Source organism: Hippopotamus amphibius, chromosome 3, assembly GCF_030028045.1.
Source record: "Hippopotamus amphibius kiboko isolate mHipAmp2 chromosome 3, mHipAmp2.hap2, whole genome shotgun sequence".
Taxonomy (NCBI): domain Eukaryota; kingdom Metazoa; phylum Chordata; class Mammalia; order Artiodactyla; family Hippopotamidae; genus Hippopotamus; species Hippopotamus amphibius.
This window is the reverse complement of record NC_080188.1, coordinates 63,773,633-63,796,614: the sequence shown is the minus strand read 5'-3', so window position 1 is coordinate 63,796,614 and position 22,982 is coordinate 63,773,633. Positions and strand designations below refer to the sequence as shown.

General features: G+C 37.4%; 1 protein-coding gene across 9 annotated transcripts in view; it reads right to left on the bottom strand.

Annotated features, from left to right (window-relative positions):
• The window catches only part of PDLIM5 (PDZ and LIM domain 5), a 191,896-nt gene extending 172,390 nt beyond the window's left edge, over positions 1-19,506 (bottom strand). For all 9 annotated transcript variants that reach the window (XM_057725806.1, XM_057725807.1, XM_057725808.1 and 6 more), the window contains exons 1-2: positions 19,411-19,506; positions 16,087-16,224 (exon numbers count right to left, since the gene is read on the bottom strand). In XM_057725806.1, the coding sequence (XP_057581789.1) occupies positions 16,087-16,182 (96 nt within the window). In that variant the 5' untranslated portion in view covers positions 16,183-16,224; positions 19,411-19,506. The remainder of the gene's footprint in view (positions 1-16,086; positions 16,225-19,410) is intronic.
• Positions 19,507-22,982: the final 3,476 nt, after the last annotated feature.

Sequence of the window (22,982 nt, the reverse complement as noted above, 5' to 3'; positions counted from 1 at the left end):
GAGATTAGATTGATAGAATATTTGTGACATATACATGTAGTTAAAGAGAAGGCAGAATTTAATTGCCTTAGAGTTACTGAACTGGGAGGCAGTTTGCCAATTGTGACAAACTTTCCATTGTCTTTAAATATAGAGGCTATTCCCTGGTAAATCTGCTCAATTTCATTAAGAAATCATGTTACCATAACTACACCAATCCCTGAAGTTACATTTTAGTTCCCACAACTTCAAGTAAAAGTTAGTAATAATTTGCTGTCTACTCATTCCTGTCTAAATGCTATTACTATTTCTTTGGCACTTCACCAATTCTGATGAAGGCCAAATCTGACCATGAAACTCAAGTCTATTGCATTTGCCAAAATGGGAATTATCAAAACCAGACAAGCACAAGACCTAATATTTAAACAGGCTGCTAAATCAACTTCCAAATGTTGTTGAAGAAAGCACTCTGTCACAAAATCACTGAGAAATTAGTCTTAAATTGTCACCAACTCTAGAAAAACAAATTACAGGATTACATTAGGAGCTTTATCATTCAATTAGAAAGTAGCTCTCCATTAGAAAAAATCTGTCCTTTATACACCAATCTCCTTTGATGAGAAAGTTTCTGTTTATAACATTTCTTGCCCCTCCTTCAGACAAATTAAAAGGGTGTGGCTTCTCTGACAAAAGATAACAGATAATGTCCTAGCAATTATAAATCTTAAGTCTTGAAAAAGATGAAGGCTAATGGTGATAATAAAATAAAAACATTTTGGGAAAACTGCCCTTCCCCAGGAAAATATTTAGCTACTCTTATTTTAAATTTCAACAGAAACACAGTCTGGTGACTGTAACAGAAGTGAAGACAATTGGACAATGATTACCAGTCCACCTGAGAAGCTAGGTGACTTCAAAAGGTCACTCCTGTCAGGTGTAAATGAAATGTTTTAATGATCATCCATTATAATGAGACCAAAGCTTCCCAGGAAATGTTTCTGGAAGTAAAACTTAAAAGGCAATTTCAAATATTATTTGACAAATCCCTAAATAGACTGAATCATTTTACATACTAATATGCCTTTAATAATCTGCCTGTTACTTTTAGTGATTACCCAACAGATACCAAAATTTCTCTATCTTCAATAAGGATAAAACCAAAATAAGGATAAAACCAAAATCTTGGAGAAAAAAGACAAAAATAATTTTTTGTTTCCCTTTATCTTTCCAACTAAATATTCTTGTAAGGGTGACAGAAATGAAATTAACAAGCAGTCACCACTCCACAAAAGTTACTATCACTGAACTATATATTAAATCTGACACCACCTCTCATTTATAATTAGTTACTCTTCCTATCTATAAAGAACAGTACTAAGGACACAAATACCAATATTTATAACCTTTTAAACCTCAAATAGCATTAAAAATTAATATCAATCCTGAATAAAATAACACTGCTATCAGCAGACTTTTCAGACTTCAGAGAAGATATTTACTGCATACCACAGTATTGTGTTCCAAATACAAACCAAAAACAAACAAACCCTATCACTTTGTTGACAAGGTCTTATTTTAAACTAGTGGCAAAATGCCTCTATCCTATCAACTAACCTGCTGTAGATTTTAACACTACTAATCTTAGGAAATAACTACCTTCAACGCTCAAAAATCATCTTCTAGCACTCTCCCCTAGTCTACTCCAGCCACTGGAGTCTTGCTGTTCTTGAAACATGCAAAGCAAATGTTCATTTCATAGTCTTTACCCTTTGCCCAAAATGCTCTCCCCCCAACTTCATCCAAGTTTCTGTTCAATGTCACCTTATCTATGAGGCCTTACTTGCTCACCTTCTATAAATCAGTAACCCACATTCAATCCCTTTCCCTATACTCCTTTGCTTTGCCCCATACGATTTATCACCAACTATTTTTATTTATTTATTGTCTCTTTTTCACTTCCCTCAAGTGTAAGTTTGGGAAGGCAGACTTTGTTTTATTCACACCACTGTATCCCCAGGGCCTAGGACAGTACCTGGCATATAACCAGGTTCAATAAGTATCTGTGGAGTAAGTAAATAAGTTAATGAATGAACAGCAATGATTTACATTTATTTGAACGGCTAAAGTTCAGAGTAGTTAAATTTGATATTTCATAAAATGCATAAGGCTTATAAATAGCATAACCACATACAGATCTTCTAACTTTGTCTACAGGTGGCTACATTGCCTATAGATGGTCAGGCACCCATCCCAGGTCCAGTTGGCCGTAGTCAAAGAAGCAAGAGGGCAAAGTAAGGATCACAGAGACCAATACACAAAGGTTGATCCACCAAAACTCCTGGAAAGAGATGGTACAAGTGGCAGACACATTGCTAAGTTTGTCTAGTCTACATTCCACTTATATATTCTCTCTTACAATCAAATCTATCCTTCACTGGAGGAGAAAACTGTTTCCTAAAGTAACTGTCTCTCACCAGCAATACAGCTTACCATGCCTCTTTAGAAGAATTAGAAAAACAAAAAAAAAACATGGCAAATGGCAATCACTAAGGGAAGAACGTCTAATTGGAGATTATTACCAATGCCAACCCTCCTTTCAGATCTTTTTGAGAGTTCATGCCAGATCATGACAGACAGAAGAAGGAAATGGGCTATTCATTCAACAAACACTTACTATGTGTCTTCTGTAAAAGATGTTTCATGAAATAATTCAAACTGCAGCATGTATATGCTGTATATGTGTGTGTGGGTGTGTGTCTGCGTGTGCGCTAAGAAAGATGCTTCTAAAGAATCTTCTATAAAAACCTATGAAAAAGAAAACCAGAATTGATTTGGAAGATGATGTTATCTAAGAAGTGATGGATCTAGAAATACCATTTCAATAATAGTGTCAAAACTGCTTCAACTAGATATTGCTAGTAAACAGTTATTACTGTAAGACAACCTTTGTTATTATTAGGCAAACTTTACTGAGTTCTTACTACATGCCAGGCACTTTACAGGTGTTAATTTATTCAATTCAACAAACCTATGATGTCAATATTATTTTTCCCCCATTTGACAGTTAAGGACCTGGGGCACGGTCAAGTAATTGGTCCAGATATATACAGCTGGTAAATTACAGAGCCAGGATTCACACCAGACATTGTGCTCCAGAGCTTGGACTGGTAATAACTATACTAAACAGAATGTAGAATATTGCCTACTAAAGATATAATCTTAAAATGGTATGTTTGGAGAAATATAAACCCTAAAGGACTGCAGTAAAAAAAAAAAAAAAAAAAAAATCAATAAAAAGTGCAATACTACTATATTAGCTTTGGTAATAAAACACAGTCATGGACATTTGACCATTCATCATGATATAATCACAACTGCCTGTAATTTTTTTTAAGGCTGGAAATTAATTACTATTGGATTACTTTAAATCTTAAGATAAAATCATTAAGAAAACTATATCTAGAGTAACATTTTTCTTACACTAGTGTATTCTTTTGTCATACTTAATGTAACACAGATATTCATAAGTTGGCTGTAATGTATTATTTTGCAAATATACCCCAAAACTTATAGGGCAACTCATTCTTTCCCTGAATTTATAAAAAGTTGACCTTAAATATGAAGTACGAAGTTACATCATTTGCTAAGACATTATGATTTATTATTGCAGACCTATGGCTACATGATATTGACAACAGTTTTATCCATTAACAATGTATTTAAGGCATGAAAATCTGAATTTACTGAAGTGTCAACTGTCAGCCTTCTCTTATGAGATGTTAATCCTGCTCAAGTGACCTCTCTGAAAGGTTCAGAAGTGAAAAACATTAAATCTCATAAACTCCCTCCACCTGAAATAATAAAAGGACCACAAAACATAACTTTTGGCATTGGGCACATTAACCAACCAATCAGCAGGCTAAAACATTCTTTTTAAAAACAGACACTATTAACATCTTTTTCAGCTCAACACATCTGATCTAGGATAAACACCCTAACACTCACTTTATCTTTGAAGCAGACTCAAACAAAAGTGTTACCGGCATAATTTGTAAACAACTCCTGAATGTGTATGCAACATTTCCTTATTAAAGTAGAAAAGGTCATAACATCACAAGGAAGTGAAAACAGAAGCCATCTGGGAAACAAGTCGCTTCTTACAATGATAATAAAACTTAAAAGAACACAAAATAGAAAAGCTGTAACCAGTGTGCAAATAACAATGAGAAAACAATAATGTATGTGTTATAACTTATAAATAATTTTTTCAAACATATTCAAATGAGTATCTTACTTCCAAGTAGCCACCTTGGAAGACTATATGGTTATTCCTTTGCTTAAAAATTTTTTGCAATTCTTCCCTTGAAATTTCTATCAAAACCATTTTAAAAACACACCAGCTTGCAGATATGGTAAAATCACAGTAACAGTAACCCACTCTCCCTAGCTCCGCTCTAATCCAGAGGAACCAGAAACCCTCTCAAACCCCGAGTTATCCCACCATCACCCCCAATATCATCTCCTCACTACCTTAAGCCTCCTCATCTCTCACTCTGACACTAGGCTTCCCTCCCATCCCCCATGTCACTCCACTTGCTCTCTTGCTCATTGCACTCCTGCCACGCTGGCCTCCTCTTCTACCCCTTGAACACACCAAGCTCTTTCCTGTCTCCAGGCCTTTGCACTTACTGTTCTCTATGTGTGCGGTGATGTTCTCCTTCCTCTTCCCATGACTGGCTTCTTATTCTTAAGCTAATGTTGCTTCCTCAAGGGCCTGTCTTGACTGCCCAACTTAAAGAAAAACCCTTAACCTGTACACCTTTCCCCCAATTATTCCCTAGCACATCACCTTATTAAATTACATTGTTTATTTAAGCACTTGTGAATATGTATATACACTTACTAGACTATCAGGTTCATAACAATAATGACTTTGTTTTGTGTAGTTTCAGTGCCTAGACGAGTACTGAGCACACAGTAGGTGCTCGATAATGATACTAAATAAATGGTTCCATGCCCAGGTGTAGGTTTAGCAAATTCTGTCTACCACTGCTACTTCTGTCTCCTCTATGGATTCTATAGATCCTAACCTAATCCCTGCCATCCTAACTAGGCTGTATGGTCAATGCACATACTACCATGGTCTCTTCCCAAGTCTCATTATATATATGTCTTCTCCTTACTTCCAACCTCCTTCTTATTCCCTATCATGTTCCATGCACCTTTTTTTCAGAAAATAGAGAACCACCCTCTCTATCCAAGCCTGGTACACAGTAAGAGACTAACAAATATATGTTAACTAACACCTTCTCCTCTTAGGGCTCTGGCATGAGTCATTCAGGAGAAGGGCAGCACCAGAAGACTACCAAGAGGATGTACTCTGCTCTACCGAGAATTTACCCATCTCTCCTAAAAGATAATAAATAATAATAATAAAATCTCCAAGGACTAAGCTTGAATACACCTCAATTATGCGTTTCTTGAATTCCTTGCCATGAAGTCCCTTGATCTTTCATGCAAACAGCACACGCATACACAAACACCTGCCCCTCTCAGGCTCTCCTAACCTCCATATATGTCCAAACAAGCCTGAGTTTGCATGTCTACAAAGAATAGGCCAGTTTTAATTTTCTTTCACTTTTTAAACAAAAGACACACATATTATAAAAATTTCAAACAGTACAAAATTATACAGAGAAAAAAGTGAAAATTCTATCAAGCCCACTGCCCAGGGCAGTTCTAAACCCTACACCGTCTGGTCACAAAAATCAGTTTCCTTACTTAGTAACTATACTTCTGCATTGGTCTTAATATATTTGAGGTGTTAGGTTCAGTACTAGGAGTCATGCATAAAGAGACATTTAAAAACTGAACTACTTTTAAAAGCAAATTCTCGGGGGTGTGAAGACAGGCAGCTGTCAAGAAACATTTGAAGAAATGGCTTCCAACAGAAGATCCACAAGACTTAAAAGGAAATACAACTTGGTCACCTATTGGAAAGGCTGTAATGTGAGGGAGGGCTCTCCTTTGTTGTGCATGACCTTAAAGGACAGAAGTCGAACCATCGGGTCAAATATAGAGAAAACAAATTTGGGCTGACACACAGGAAGACTGTACCTAGGGAGGCAGAGGGCTATTATATTAAGTAACCTCTGGGGCATGTCCTAGAAACAAAACCCTGACTAGGATTAAAAACAAAGAAAACCAAAATGTTTCATCAGTTAATTGTAACTGTCAATCATATTCATTAACAAAAGAGTTCTAGAAGAAACGGCCATGGCTTCCCATTGGTCCTCATCATCACTGTGATCAGCAGTCAACAGTTACTGAACACGTCCTGGGGATTTCAATGTGCTCTTGAATAAATAAGACCCAGAGCTGTAGTGGTGTTTTTCCTGGTGAGAGAGTTTCATGATTTAACAAAGTACGTGACCTATTTATACGCACTTAAACAGTACCACTATGAAACATAATATGAAGACCAAAAATCTGAACTGATTTCTGGCTCATGGCCTTAAAAAGACTCTACGCACTTCCTCTGAACTTAAATGTTACCACTTTAGCTTAATAATGAGGTATGAAACAAAACCAAGTATACTCACTATATTCTTGGTTAAATACTGATTACATTTACCAAAGATTCCTTCAGAAGTCTTTGGTAAATTTAACACTCATTATTAAACTTTATAGCATTAAAATAGTATAAGTAATGTGCCAACTTCCAAGTGCTCTAAAGACACTTTCAGCATCATAAACAAAAGCCTGATATCATATATTATTAAAACAAAAAGGATTTGACCTATGTTGACTGAACTCTGAAAAAAGTGAAAAGACCAGTAGTTGGAGAAAAGCAGATCTGTCACATTACTTAGTCAGTGACAGTTCCATTGTAATTTAGCCTTAATCTTCTTGCTGAAGTGATCTAAATAACAAAAAATTCATAATAAAAATATCTTTAAGAAAACAAAAGCTACATAACGTTCCCAAACATTACTGTACAAAATGGGACTCAATGGTACATGAGAAACATCCATAAAGCATGTGAGAATCCCCAAACATCCTGACTTCAAAGTCTGGGCCTAGAAGCTACATTTTTTAAAACCTCACTTATGATGTTAATGATTAGTTTAGAAACTAGTCATATTTTTAAAAAATAATCTCAGTTACTCCCATTTTACAAGTTTTTTGATTCTACAGCGTGTATTCTCTCCTTAAGAAACACATACAAACAAGGTTGTCAGTAGTGAAAACCATCACCTATTCTCATAAAATAAACTGGTTAAAAGCATCACAGCATTACTACTCAATCTGTCTGGTATCAAATCTGAAGCCTAACCAATTACCAGCTGTGTAACTTTGAGCACATTATTTAACTTCTCTGTCTCTGTTTCTTTATCTGTAAATCCGAGGTTTTAAATCATACTTTCTCAGAGGATTGTTATGAGGATTAAATAATCAAACACATGCAAAATACCTACAGCAGGGCCTAGACAATAACAAGGGCTCGGTAAATGTTAGTGTATTTTCATTATTCTTATTTAATATAGGAAAGAAAGGAGACCCAAGTGAGTTGCAGCAGTCAAACATTTCAAAGAGCACCTAGTATATGAACGTGCCCTGATGGATGGGCAGGGCTTCAGAGATAAGAAATAAAGGTACTGTGTATGAAGAATAAAGAGACCAAGGACTTCAGGGCTCAAAAGAGGCATTTTGGACTATAAACTCAGTTCTGTCAAGTGGGCTTAATAAGATTAATATATTAAATGCAGGATTTTAGAATTCCTGCCTGGGCAAGGTGCCAGTCTGAAGAAGAGGTACCAGCCTAGGAGGGAACAAGCCACTGATGAAGTCTGGAAACACCTTTGTCTGCTAAGCTATCAAAGTGGCACTCTAAGAATTAGATACCAACCAACTAGAATCTTCCAGAATGAATAAAGATACATATAAACAGAAATACCTAGTATAAAAAGATCAAAAGAACCATTCGTAGAGTATTTGGAAGTCAGTAGCATGGAATTACTTCAAGAGAATGTCCAAAGTCATGAAAATTACATGTGTAACAATGCTTGTATTTATATACAAACTTCTTTCTCTGGAACATCTCTAAGGGTTGCTAGTTAAAGAATAAAGCATTTGTTTTCTAAAGGATACCTGTCCTCCAGTATCTTTCCTCAAGAAGAAAACACTTTCAGAACATATCCACAATCTCCTCTGGCTAGCATTACACAAGCTTACTAAATTTTTAAATTTTACCACCTCTTAAAGTTAATATCTCAGAAATCACTTGAGAAATACTGACCTAATACTGCAACTGGATTCTCAATGGAACCACATCACAACACTTAAGCCCCTGGTGGAATCAACGGTAAATGGGATTTGGTTGTTAATCTCATTAAAAAAAAAACAACACTTCTTCTTTTGGTAACTCAAAATTTACCCAAGATAATTATCATGAAGAACAGTAGTCATTGTTAAATCAATTTCTGAATCCTAGGAAAAAACATTTAAGTCACACAATTCAAATAATAAATGGTGCAAATTCTTATCTAGTTCCAAACCTTTCTCATCATATTTAAAATTGTACAGCAACACACTAAAGGGAAATTCCTCCTTTCCTCAACTTTAAGCACATAAAATAAACATCCCTGGCATCCTGACTCTTCTTGTCACCAAGGTTACCAACACTTACACTCCTCGCGGCTCACACGGAGGTAAAATGAAGAAATATATCGTGCCACACGTTGGTATGCCTTCACAATGCCCGACTCACTATGCTATGAAACACTGAAAACCGCTGTGACTTGTGATGCTCCACTGGCTACTAACAGTTTATATGAAAACAGTGAGGCTCCTATGCCCAAGGACTAGGCCAAATACCTCATCATGGTCAGTCTCTTTGTCACATCCCTCAAGGGGAGTTAGAGAAGAGCAGGATTCAAAACTACACAACATATCAAGCTGCTGGAGAAACTCCAAAGATAACAAGCTGAAACCTACTGAATGTGATATGCTTAATTTTTCAGAAAGTCTATGACAGGGTACACCATGCCAAAAACTATTCCACAAAAATCTTTCACCATGTAATTGGAAGTAATATGTTAACAGAGAGAGGAAATAGGAAAAATGATAGAGGATAATTATTAATCAAAGCTCTAAATGAAAAAATTCAAATAAATGACATCCCCCTCACAGTTAATGAAATCATTTAAAGAAGGTCAGCACATTTTTCTTTTGTATATTCTCATGCAAAATGGAAAAAAAAAAAAAAACAAGTCACTTAAAAACATACAGGAGCCTCTGTAGAATACTTGTGATTAAGCCCTGTGAAAAAGGAGAAAGATGGAAATAGGCCCATCTTATTGGAAAAAATCAGTCTGTCAAAACATGTGCTAACACAGGTATGAGGAAACTGGCATTTTTATATTGTGGGTAGGAGTGTCCCTATAGAGATATTTGGCAATATCAATCAAAATTACAAATGCATACAACCCTCTGACTCAGCAATTCCATTTCTAGGAATCTATCTCACAGATATGCTCATATGTATGCCACATACAGATGCAAAAATTACACTACAGTGTTACTAAAAGAAAAGGATTAGAAACACCCCAACTGTCCATCAATAGGAACTGGTTAATAAATTATGATAAATCTAAATACAATGCAGCTGTACAAAAAGAATTAAGATATATTTACTGATTTGGGGCTAAGCGAAAAAAGCAAAATGCCAAAAGAAAAAGTATATTTTTAAGGACACTGTGTTGAAAAGGGGGTGGTGAGGATATATATGTATTTTCATACATCTGTATAGATTACCCCTGAGAATATACACAAGAAACTGCTAACACTGGTTGCTTCCAAGCAAAGGAAATGAATGACAGAGCAACAGTAGGCTCTTTCCTCTAAACTCTATTGAGTCATTCGGCTTTCAACTCACATGAATGTCCTACCCAAAGAGAAGCATAAATTAACCAAACTTTAAAAGGGGGAAAAGGGTGAAGGGTTAAGATTTCTTGAGTACCAAAACTGACCCAGTAAATAATTGTTCCCATTGTGACCTTTTTAAAATTGTCTCTTTCTTTTCTCTTGCCATCTAACTTGTTCTTTTTCATTCCCTCCCATCCAGTTTCCCAGTTCATTTTACTCTCCTCCATTTAGGCTGGACAGGGACATTTGCTGCAACTGTTTAGCCTTGCTGGGTGGACTACATGCCTATGAGGTTGATGAACTTTGTTCCAGTAGTTATCACATAAAATGGACAACAAACTCAGCCGTAAAAGAAATGAATTATTTACAGAAGGATAGATAACTCCACTTATGCAACAAGAAAAAAAAAAAATGATAATAATAAGGTGACAGAAGACAGGGAAGTGAAGATTTGAGAGATTCCATTTTAATATTATAAAAATTTCTTCCACACCTGACTTTAAACACTCATTCAATACCATCTGCTCTGTCCATACCTAAATATTTTATTACCTTAAAAAGAAAAGTATCTATGCTATAAAAGTGATTTTCCCACTCTGTAATTAAACAAATCTGAATTCCCAGCAGGGGTATACAGTGGCTCTGTACCCAGAATACCTACATTAGAGGTCACCATGGTCACTGCTCATTACTTTCTTAAACTAATGTTTTCTTCTTATTTCCATTACTATGTCATTTATTTGCAAATCCATACATACATTAGTGTTTCACAAGGATCTTGTTTTGTCAACTTTTATATCATATACTCAACATTTCTACATCTCAAAAATTCAAAGGCCTAGAATCTCACCTCCTAAAGCTGAAACATAATTATCTCTTATAAGACACCAAAGAAACAACCCCTTTTTATCCAGAGCAATGTCTGCTTCTAGATTAAGTAACTCATATCAGATTTCTCCTCCATGGAGTTGTAACTAGGGGAAAAGGCCATGACCCGCCTTGCGGTACATGGGAACCTGGGTAAGAACTACTGCAAACAGGATGTTTCAGACAAAGACTGTGTATTCAGATTAACTGTATATTTACACTGCAGCATAACCAACAACCACTATAAAGACAAGCTCTTTGCATTGATAATTCTCAAAAATGACTGAAAATAAGTCTATAGGCTTTGGTTATTCTCAGCTTAAGTAAGCAAATATTAGACCTAACTCATGAGTAGGTGACTAGCTTGTATGAAAATCTCCTTTACTTGGGCTTAAAGTGCTGTTCTTACTTCACCCAATCTCTTTTGTATCTTCTTCCATCAGATACAAAAATCCTGCATACCAGTAAAATTGCTTTTAACAAATAACTTTCCCAAATGCCCAATATTCACTAAAAACCAAGAAAACAAAGCCTTTTTTCTCAAACTACTAACTTACAATAAAACATACTGATAAAGATTTTCATTTCTTTACAAATAATAGGCCAGAAAAACGTCATCAGAATTATCTTGAGATTCTTGACCTTCGTGACCACAAATGATAGAAAACTGCCATGTAGGAAAAGACAGGTCTCTGAGCCTCCCACAAAAGGTAATTAACATTTTAAAAGCAAAGGGTGAACATACATGTGAAATATACATTATGTAGTTAAACAAGCTAAATTATTAACTTTCTAACTTGGCATAATGACAGGGTAGTTGGAAGGGAATGTAAAAGAAAATACTCAAAAGCTTAACATTAACAATGGGCCCATTTATTCAAGGTAGGATGGTTCTCCCATTTCAGCCTGAGGACTTGAAAGTCCCTTTCTACCCACCTCTAGGAGGGAAACTCTGCAGCTGGCCGGTCTGGAGAATCACTCAGCTATATTCACAGCTTCACTCAAAGAGTCAAGCAATGGCAAGAAAAGTCTTCGACTTCACTTTGCACTTAAAACCAACATAGAGAAATACTGACTTTGAGGTGTTCAAATTTCATCCTTCAAGGACCAGTTCAACTAATTTCTCCTGTAGGAAACCAAGCCTCTACCCCCAAACAAATACAAAAGGTCTATGCCCACTGAAACTGATAAACACTTATCTGTATCTCTGTCATTTCACCAAATATTGTCTTGTGCCAGGTCTTATGACATTGTCTAGTATTGTATTTATTTTTCTCGCCAACCTTTGTTCACCCCAATACTTTGTCTCTTCTTCTAGGAGGTATTCTTTTAACTACTGAATGAATGATTTCACTGCAAAGTGTTTCCATGGCTGTTTCTCTGTTCTATATAATACTAAACAGGGCTCCATACTCCAAGAAGTGGTACATTTCTTCTGTTTTTCAAATCCAACTAAAATCTTGTCTGACCTGGTAACAACTAATCCTCCCCTAACTCTTGAAAATCAAAATCTCTATTATTCGGGTATTAAAATGTCTGACCTCATTTTAACTTGGTGTACCCCCCAAAAAATAATAAATAAATAAATAAAATTAAAAAAAAAAAAGTCTAACCTCATTTTATCTGCTAAAGAAACACCATAGATATGTTTATACAGAATTGGGAGATCAACTTCAGAAAATCCAAATATCGACAGTTAAGGGAAAAATTCTAATATCATACATCAGAAAGTAACACAAACAGAGTATTTCAATTTTAGGATGCTGTACTTAAAATGTTATTCACAAATACACTATCTTTCTTGCAATTCCATTGTGAGGGTCATCAATTTGCCAAAATATGGCCATGAATTGTGCAATAAGCAAGTCTCCTATTTCTTCTTATATAATATACTGGCAAAGACCAACAAACCCACAGTGCTACAATAAAACCCATCCCCAAATTCCATGGCTTCAAGGCAATTCCATAAACACAGGGTCACAAAAAGACAGCATGCAAACTCCAGTAGCCAACACGCCACTTTAAGGATAGGAAAATGACATGTCATCAGGCAGTTACAGTAGTTTGAGGATCTTTTTGAAAAGTTTGCAAGAATTACCAATCTTATACCAATCTTCTCTTAGAAACCCACCTATTAAAAAAGTATGCAAAACTCATACAAAAAGGATGGGGAACAAAATGTGAAAATTTTATAGTTTGTATGCTTTAAGAAGCAAGTCATATTCAAAGTATTTCTATGCTGGTAAAAACAAAATCTCAAGAAAACAAAATGTTCACGTCCCAGCCAATGACTTATTTATCTCAAACACATTTGATATCACAGAGTTCCAAGATTATAAGGGAACATAAACAACCTTTTGAAGTTCAACATAATCATACATAACCAAAGGTAAAACTGTATACTTCTGAACTCTATATAGATGCAGGTTCCTAGCTAAGCACAAACCTGTAATTTTTTTTCTTTATCAATTCCAACAGACTGTAAATAAAAAAGTATGTAACTCCTATGTTCCCTACAATTATGAGGAATTTGATGTTTCAAGTCTCTAAATAATTTTTTTCTTTTTAATTTCATATTATTGTAAAAGATAGCAACTGAGAGAATACCATGCCAGGCCTTGTTAAGAATTCCATACCCATTATTAAAATAAGAGAATCACTAAGTTACATGTTTTAAGGAATGCTTTCAGGTTTTAATTGCTTCTTGATATTATTTATTAAATAATCTGGTGACCACTGAAATATATCCCAATAATTTTCCATAATTAAAACAGAATAAATATAACCAGAGAACTCATTAAGTTGAGGTATAACATTAATAATCTTACTACTACAATATAAATTAGTTATGAGGCACCCATCTTTACTAGGCAATGTCACCGGGCATGTTTAAACTGAACTACACAAGGGGTTAAAAATAACTACAATGAAAGGCCAACAGCCTAGCTGCACAGTTGCGCCAACATTCCCTCTCCTCCCCCTCCCCCTCCCATCCTCTTCAGTCCAGAATGAACTGCATGCCCCACTGCACAAGGTCCAAAAAGGTCACAGGAGATGGCAGAGACTTTTGTAAGAGAACAGAAATAACTCAGCAGCTTTGGTACCGTAGTCTCTTTTAATCAGTATGTTCAAAATCCTTTAATTAGCACTCTGTCTACACAAGGAAAGCATTTCTTCTGTGCCAGGAGAGGGCACATATGTATGTACACAGTGTTCTGTTGTATCAGCATCACAACATGGAGCTCAAATTGTCTGCCAGGAAACTGAAGCACAGAAAACTTTTCAAAGGTATGGTCCCACAACATTTACGTACTCCATCTGCACTTCTATAATCAAACAACAAAGTGTGTTTCATTAGGTGTTAATTTGTTTCTGAACTTTTTTGTCCGCAAAAAATGCAAGTATTTAAACCATAATCTTCTTTAGTCTATTATCCTAAACTAGGATATTCAAAATTAATATGTTAAGAGAATGTGAAAACAGACAATATTCAAATATTGTTCCTTTCTTCACAACAGCTCTTCGCTAAGGAGGCAAAAAGACACTGCCCCCCTCAAACAGGAATAAATCACACGAGATTTTCACACAGATGCTTTACATTTAAAATTTCATCCAACCACACAAAGTCTTAAAACTTGCAGCCTGGATTACATACATGTGTTTCCTTGTAAAATCTGAGTAACTGGAATCAAGATGGAATCTGGTGATGAAAATAACTAAAAACCCACAGCCAAGAAACAAGGAAAACTACATTAGTAAACTGGGGTTTGAAGTATTTTAATAGAGATATGTAATTGTTACAAACTTATTTTTAATCTTTCAAAATCAAGTTGGATATACATACTGTAAAGAGGAGTATGTGGATGTTTATAAATATCTATACATAAGTACATATAAAATTAAACCAAAAGATAACTCTGTAAATATCTAACTAGAGAAACAATCTACCTGAATTTATGATAAAGCTTATTGGGGAGGTAGCAGAGTATAACTGCTTGAAAGCCAGCTCTTCCACACCAGCCATTTGGAGCTCACAGCACAGTTCCATACAATGAGAATAAAACCATTACTTCACAAGTTGGTGTGAGAATTAATGGAGATGATGCAGGCAAAGAACTTGGCAAAAATCCCAAAGTTTGCCACTAACGCTGTTGGGGGAATAGGTTTTTTCATGTATTGCACAAAAGTGCAAATTGGCATAACCTATCAAAAATTATACATATATAATTATGTCTATATATCCACTGAAGCATTACTTGTGATAGTAATACTGGAAACAGTATAAATGCCCTTCAATAGGAGATTGCTTAAACAAATGTTACTTCCCTACAAAAGAATTCTACACATCTGTTATTTAAAAAAAAAAAGAAAGGAAAAGAAAAAGAAAAAGAAAAAGAAAAAGAAAAAGAAAAAGAAAAAGAAAAAGTAAAAAAAATGCTATATATTAATAGAGAAAGCTCTCCATGGTAAATTGCTGAGAAAAAAGCAATGTGTGAAACAGTGCGTATAATACGCTGCCATGTAAGTAAAAGGGGAATAGTCATATTTATTTGAATATACAAAAACCCTCTGAAATGTCATACAAGTAATTAATAGCAATAATTACCTGCTGGAGATGAAAGTGAACCAGTGCCTGATACCCAGTCAAACCTCAATAAATGAAAGCTGTAATTACTCCCCTCATCAGTGTCATTACCATCATGAAAACATACACTTAAAAGATATACACAGAATACATCTGAACTAAATCCATAATGAGGTAAACAGCCAAATCTCAATTATTCAAAAGCTGACTATCTAGTTGGAGATCCAAGCCCTTCATTTGCTCTTCAAAGGTAAGTAGTTTTCGGCCATTTTACTGTAGGCTACCACCTTCACCAGAGAGTGGGCTGAGGAAATAACACCAAAAACAGTCATTTTATTCAATATTGACCAACAGTTTCTAATAAACAGCTTTTGGACCATGAAATCCCACAGTGCAACCTTCTATTACATATGAAGAAACTAAAGTCCAGAGAACTCCACAAATTAGTGACAGTTCAAAGATTTGAAGTCTGTCCTCCAGTTAAATGCTTTCCATTTTATTAGTAACACTGGGGAAAAATAAGCTTAATTGAAATCAATTATCCTTGCTAAATTCCCTCCCCAGCCCATCCCTTACTAGGGATAGATAAATTTGCTGAGATGATATTCCAAAAGCAATTCTATTAAGTAGAGTGAAGGTCATACAGAGAACCTAACAACTCAGCCATGATGTTTCTAGGACTCTGCATTGAATGAACATCTGCAATAATATCTGTAAAGTTTGCTTACGCTAGAGATTGTGAGAGGCATGTTGAAATCCTTGCCACCTTGCAGCCGGAAACCCCACGGAGCTGGGCCAACCAAGGACACACTGTAGTTGCTCATGGTTCTAATGGCTCAAAGTCCAATCCACAAAAATTAAAGAAACTGTGAAAGAAAATTAGATGGTTAACAAAAAAGTTTATTTGAAAACCTATTACATATTTCAACGTACTTAATATAAACCCAGCTAAATTATCTTCAGTATTTTGTTTTTGGGGGAAGAGGCAATATGCAGAATAAGTCATACTAAGTTCTCATTTCAGTTTAAGAAAAGGAGAAAAGGAATCTATGAGCTAATACATAATCTCTAAACTTACACCAATTTCCATAGCCTAAAAATTCCATATCAGAGTATATTTCTAGACATTTGATCAGTTTCACAACTTGCTACAATACAATTTGAAGCTTCTTGCATACAAACTTTAGTTCAAAGTACTTTACAACCTTCATTTTATATGAAAAAAGAACAAAACTTTATTTCAGGTTTACCTCAAAATGATATTCTCTGTCCTCTTTTGCCTGTAGTTGGCAGGAGTCCTTCAATTTCACTTACTTAAATTCCAAGTTATTTTAACATATGAAACTGCAAATCGGTAGACTCTCATTCATGCTTTTCGAACACTAAATTCTTTAAAATGAGAAGCTGTCTTTTAATGTACAAAACTATTCTCTCCAATGATAAGCTGCAACTTGTATCTCCTCTTATGGGGACATGTTATCTTCCATGCAAAGAAATTATTTACTTTTCCTTCAGACAGGCAACGATGGGCAATACTCTAGCACGACGATACTTCAGTCAGAACCTGCTTTTGGTTTTACATACACACCTCATTAGGCAAAGTGGAGTGAGCAGTTACCACACAGTGTATAAGACTGACTAAATGTAGTAGGAATGTAAGGTTAATCTTAAAGTATGAAAGAGAATTAGAGCTTTAAGAAGAACCAGCGCTTCAGTGCTTTCTTTTTTCTATATTTTGCTGGAAGCACGCTCATAATGACTCTCATGGTAGTACTTTTATATAATAAAAAAAATTAAGAAGAAAAAGCATGACTCGGAGTTTGGTGGTGATTGTTATGGTGGTTATGTGTGAGTGGGAGAAACTGGGAGGAGTTGAGATTTTTCTAAAATATAATATTGACATTTATTATTTCCCTCGCTTTTAAAAATATTGATAATATAATGGATGTTAATAACTTTAAAACCATATTTTAAAAAAAGCTGTATAACACACACTTCCTTGGAAAATCTGTGCTGTTCAACCAAATTATCACCTATTACCTGTCTTAAAATATTATTACTCCACTTTTTTAACCCATTCAAAATTTCTATTCCACCACACCAAATTAATATTGCAGATGTACATATGCAAACCACTGGGTATATTAAAAGCAAGCAGATTCCATCCTCCCATATAGGGAAAACAAGGCAAAATTTTCAAGTAAGTCTAGTTCTTAAAGAAAAATCAGTGAAAATCTGCACTGCATCTGCCTGGCAACAAAATGGGCTGTTCCCCTGGCACGGTAGTTCACTGAACTACTAGGCAATAATGCATTACTTCAATACTGATGCAACACACACTAAAAAGACAGAAAAGGCCAAACCAGAAATCCAAGTATTTGATATATGTGAAAAATGAATAGTAATAACAGGGAGCCACACATAATGTAATTGCTTTGTCACTATAATAAAAGAGTGTCAGAGAACGTGTAGAGAAAGACTTTGGGATAATGGCATGCAATATAAATCAAAAGTGTGTAAAGCCAACAGGTATTTCACAGGCAGCCTACCCCTCCTTTTTTAATCTTTAACTTTTTGACAGGAAAATGTGAAAGTTAGGTTCAATTTCCTCCGATCCCAATGTTCCCTACAAAAAAATGTATTTAATTCATATATCAACCTATATAGCTGCAACTTCTCTTTACTTGGGAGTTCCCTTCCTGATTTCTCCCATTTGTTATTAAAATCTCTAGCACTGGCAAGGTCACAGCCACACTACAGAACCAGTGTCAGTTCATTTCCAGTCAGTGACATTTCCCTTCCAGAATTCTCCATTTGCTAGCTTCACGTGCCTTAAAATATTCTCAGCCGGAAGCAACAGTAGTATTGTTGGCCTTCTCCAGGTTTGGTAATATTAGTGCCCAAACTCTTCCTAAAATACCAAGCAGGCAGGAAATACTGAGCTGCCTTTCTGCTTTCAAGCACGTAGAAAACGTTGGAACTTCTGTATAGTGCTGGATTTTCATTTAGGGAAAGTCCAAACAATGTCTTCGCTCTAGTACTTAGGAAGGAAGCTTGGTATTTCCCACACTTCTATCCCAGTTTCTTCGGTGAGTGGGAAGAGGGAAAGAAGAATCGGTGATGCATTGCTCAGAGAAGGGTCTGAAAATAAGGCTGTATATTGAGACTCTCTTTTTCCCCAGATTGAGAGATTGTGGAGGTAGAGTGGAAGAACCAAAGCCACAGGCACTGGATGAAAGTAGCCGACGAGACAGTTTTCCAGCAGAGAGGTTCACGCCTAGCCCTGTTTGCCAAATAAGGTTCCCGAGCCGCCCGTTTCCGAGACAGGCGGGTTCCAACGTCCTCGTGGTCAGGAAGGCGGACTTGGGATAGGATCTGGCGATCACACCCTAGACCTGCCCTGCCCAGCGCAGCCACGAATTTTCTTTCCAAGCCCTGTCCTGTCCAGACGCCCTTCCTTTTTCCACTTATTGTCAAACGAACTGGACCACCGTCTTTTAAAACAACAAGTACGCAGGCACGCATAAATCTGGCGTTCACGACAGACTTGTTTTTGAAACAAGCTTTATTTCTGGACGCACGGAAGCTTTCCCTTAACAGGTTACACAATCCTTCAATACTCGGGCGGGGGGAGGAATAAATGGTTCTTAGCAGCGCGAGAGCAAATAATGACTTAGCACGCCACTCCCGTCTAGCCCCGCTTCCTCCCCACACCCCCAGCAGATTCGCGCAGGACGCGAGGGTCCCCGGACACCAAGGTGCCCAAGACGCCGCCCGGCAGCCGGGTGGTGGCCCGCTCTGTCTACGCCGCGCTCGTCCCAGCCCGCCCGGGCTCCAGCGCCGCCCTTTCCCGGGCGCTCCTCTTCCCACGCCGCTCTCCCACCTCCGCGGTTCAGCGTCCCGCAAACACCTGAGAAGCCACCCGGCGCTAGGCGCGCCCCCTCCTCTCCCCTGGCTGGGCTTCCCTCCACGTGCCAGCGCACCGCGACCCCTTCTCTCCCTCCTCTCTCCCGGGGATCCGAGATGCACATCCCCGGCGGGCGGCCGCTCACCTCGGGTCCGGCGCGGCGACGCCTCCTCCTCAGTCCAGCGCTGACAAGTGACTCGCGCCGTGTGCGCCGTCCCCACGGCCCGCGGGAACTTCCGCCTCCTGGCTCCGCCCCCACCTGCCCCGCCCCCGAGCACGCCCCCTTCGCTCCCTGACACGCCCGCTGGCCGCGCAGCGGTGCGCGGCGCTGGGAGACGGCTGCGGCTGAACCTAGCGCAGGCTTGCTGTGGCGACCTGAAGCCGCAGCGGAAAAACAGTTGCGCTGCAGAGTTTCTGTGCGAGTAGTCTTAGGGGATTTTGAGCAGTACCTGGCAAAGGCCCGCCCCGCCTCTCTGTTTTGTAGTGGATGCATTTCTCTCTAAAGGAACGTGGAATTGGCAAGCGGTTGCTTTGGCTAAAAATAGGAGAGGGCTTTGCATAAATCCCTATCTATGCAAGTTCAGTGGCCACTGCCTGGTTTTCTGAGCGAGCTTTATGTGCCCTGAGAAGTGACGTCTCTAAAGTTTACTTGTCAGGAAAGTGAAAAACAGTAACTTTAATATCTAGAAGTTAAATCCTCTTATCAAACCAGAAGACCGTGATAAAGAGCAGCGGCCAAAAGTGGTTCAACCATGATAGCCTCAGCTTATTTTTCTAAGTCCAGATCAATAGGCCACTTTCCAGTTTCTATAAAGTTGCTTGATTTAGCCCAAGGAATTTATTCGTGAGCAAATTTGGATAATGTTCAGGGAACATACGGAAAGTAACTTGTAGGCTTCTTTTAAATTGTGAATTGGCTTACAAAATGTTAAAAGGACGATTCTTAACCAAGGGACACGTAAAGCAAGGCTCGTGGGGTCCGTGAGTCCCCTAGAAGTGAAAACAAAATTCTAGAGAAGACCCAAAACTGCTCTGTCCAAGCCGGCAGCCACTAGTCACGTGTGGTTCTTGAACATTTGAAACGTGTCTCCTGCAACTGAGGCACTGAATTTTTTGTTTTATGTAAGTTTAAATTTAAAAACTGAAGTAGGATAACATGCTTCCGTTAAACACAACTTTATTGTTTGGGCAGGACTACATTTCAGTTTACCACTGGAAATGTACTGCCCAGATTGAGCCATAATGGATTTTGAAGACTTATTATGGAAAATATAATGTAAAATATGTCATTAATAATTTTATATTGATTACATGTTGAAATGATACATTTTTTAATCTTTGGTTAAACATATAACTAAAATTAATTTTGCCTGTTTTGTAATGTGCATACTGAGACGTTTTAAATATATTTTCATTGGACAGCTCTAGTCCACAGTTTTCATCACATTCTCCAAAACATTATGTTGGAGGGAAGGGTTTCCTAGTGTGAGCTGGTTTACAGAGCGCTTTAATATGTGTTGTCATGTTTGACATCTCATAAATAAATAAATAAATAAATAAATAAATACAATAGCTGCCATTTACAAATACCTACCATGCACTAGACAGTGTAGTAATCCTTACAACTTTATAAGACAAATGATATCACATTTATAGTCAAGAAAATTGAAGTTGCTAGGTGATTGCAGGGTGTAACAGTTGCACAGGGCAAGGGCTATAATTACACTGTAAGGGTCCCATCTCTGCTCCTCCTCATTTGTTTGCGGCTAATACAGTTAATTTGAGCCTGAATGAATCCAGGTTTACAAAAGACATCAAGAACTGCCAGCAGTGTATAGAGGTATCACTAGAGGGTAAGCATCTTGAGGTGATAAAGAGCTGAGGGTGTTACTTACCTATGCAAATTAGTGTTAGCCTACAGATGATAGCCTGCTTCTGAATCCTCCCGCTCCTCCTATCACAGTTGAAAGCCTGGAGTATAAGGGAAATGAGCCAAATTCAAGTATGATGCATAGGTTAATATTTATCCAAGTGTCCTCTAAAGAACCAGCTGCATCAAAATGGCACAGGAAGCTTGTTAAAATTGCAATTTCCTGGGCTCCAGACCCAGGATGCTTGCAAATGGGCCCCAGAGTCTGCCTTTTTAACAAACAACTCCCCTCCAGGTAATCATTCAACTATAATGCTTAAAAACCACTTCCCTAGAAATATCCCTATATCCCCAATTTACTGTGTCCCTGTGCTTTGGTGAGAACCATGCAACGCAGATAGCAGCAACATATTTCAGTTTCTTCATCTTAAAAGAAACAATTATAAAGTATTTTTTGAGGTTATCATGAGGAGTAGAGATAATATATATATAAAGCATGCTTGGCACCAAGTAGGTGTTAAATAAATGGTAGCCATATGAAACTTACCTAACCAATTGATTAGATTTATTTATGTATCACAAAAGACAAATAGAGAACTTTAGCATTTATTATGCATGTACTATTTCTTGACTTGTATATATTATTTAATTCTTACAACCATATAAAGTGGGTTTCTCCAAAGGAAGAATCAGAAAGTTGGAGATTAAGGAATTTAACCAGGAGCACACAACTAATTAGTGATAGAAGTAGAGCCGAGGGTCTGACTCCAAAAACCATGTCCTTTTCATCTCATCACGCTGCATGTCCGTAAATTCAGTAAGCCATCCAGCTTGAAGACCAGAGAGAGAAGATGGAAAACTGTAGCAACTAACACTGTTGATGGCCACAGAGGTGCAATCTGGAGCAAATTATGGAAATTAAATAAATACTGAATTACTTCTAAATAAGAGAAGACAAAACTCCAGAACTACTTCTAGTAGGGCATGTCCCTTGACTTGTTTTAGAATGAACTGACACTGAGCAATTCTGACTCACCTTCTCTGTCTCCCTCATGACTAACATTTATGAAATGGTTGGCCATGGTTTGAAGGACAGTCTGTGACTACAGACGTGCAGGAAGATAACTGAACCACTGGAAAATCAGACCAATGTCCTTAACCTCATTAACATTATGGGCTAAGCAAGGAGGCACTCGCCGCAAAGAAAACCATATTAACGACATCACTCTACCAAAACCAGTGTGCAAAAAGCTAAATTAGAAAAGAAAAGTAAATCAAAAGATTAACTACTTTAGCAGGAAGAGTTCTTCAAAATACTCCATCGAGGGCTTCCTAGGTGGTGCAGTGGTTGAGAATCCGCCTGCCAATGCAGAGGACACGGGTTCGAGCCCTGCTCCAGGAAGATACCACATGCCGTGGAGCAACTAAGCGCGTGTGCCACAACTATTGAGCCTGCGCTTTAGAGCCCGTGAGCCACAACTACTGGGCCCATGTGCTGCAACTACTGAAGCCCATGCGCCTAGAGCCCATGCTGCACAACAAGAGAAGCCACGGCAATGAGGAGCCCACGCACCACAATGAAGAGGAGCCCCCACTCACCGCAACTAAGAAGAAAGCCCATGCACAGCAAAAAAAGACCCAACACAGCCAATAAAATAATAAATAAATAAATTTAAACAAACAAAATACTCCATCTAAACACAGTATTTACCTCTGTGAATAACTGTTTGCTCTAACATTTTTATCATCCAGTGTATGACTCAGAATCCTCTTGCAGTACTTAAAAAATAACAGAAACTTTAAATTACAAGATGGCATGGCTGTGATGAGTTTTTACAATTGCACCC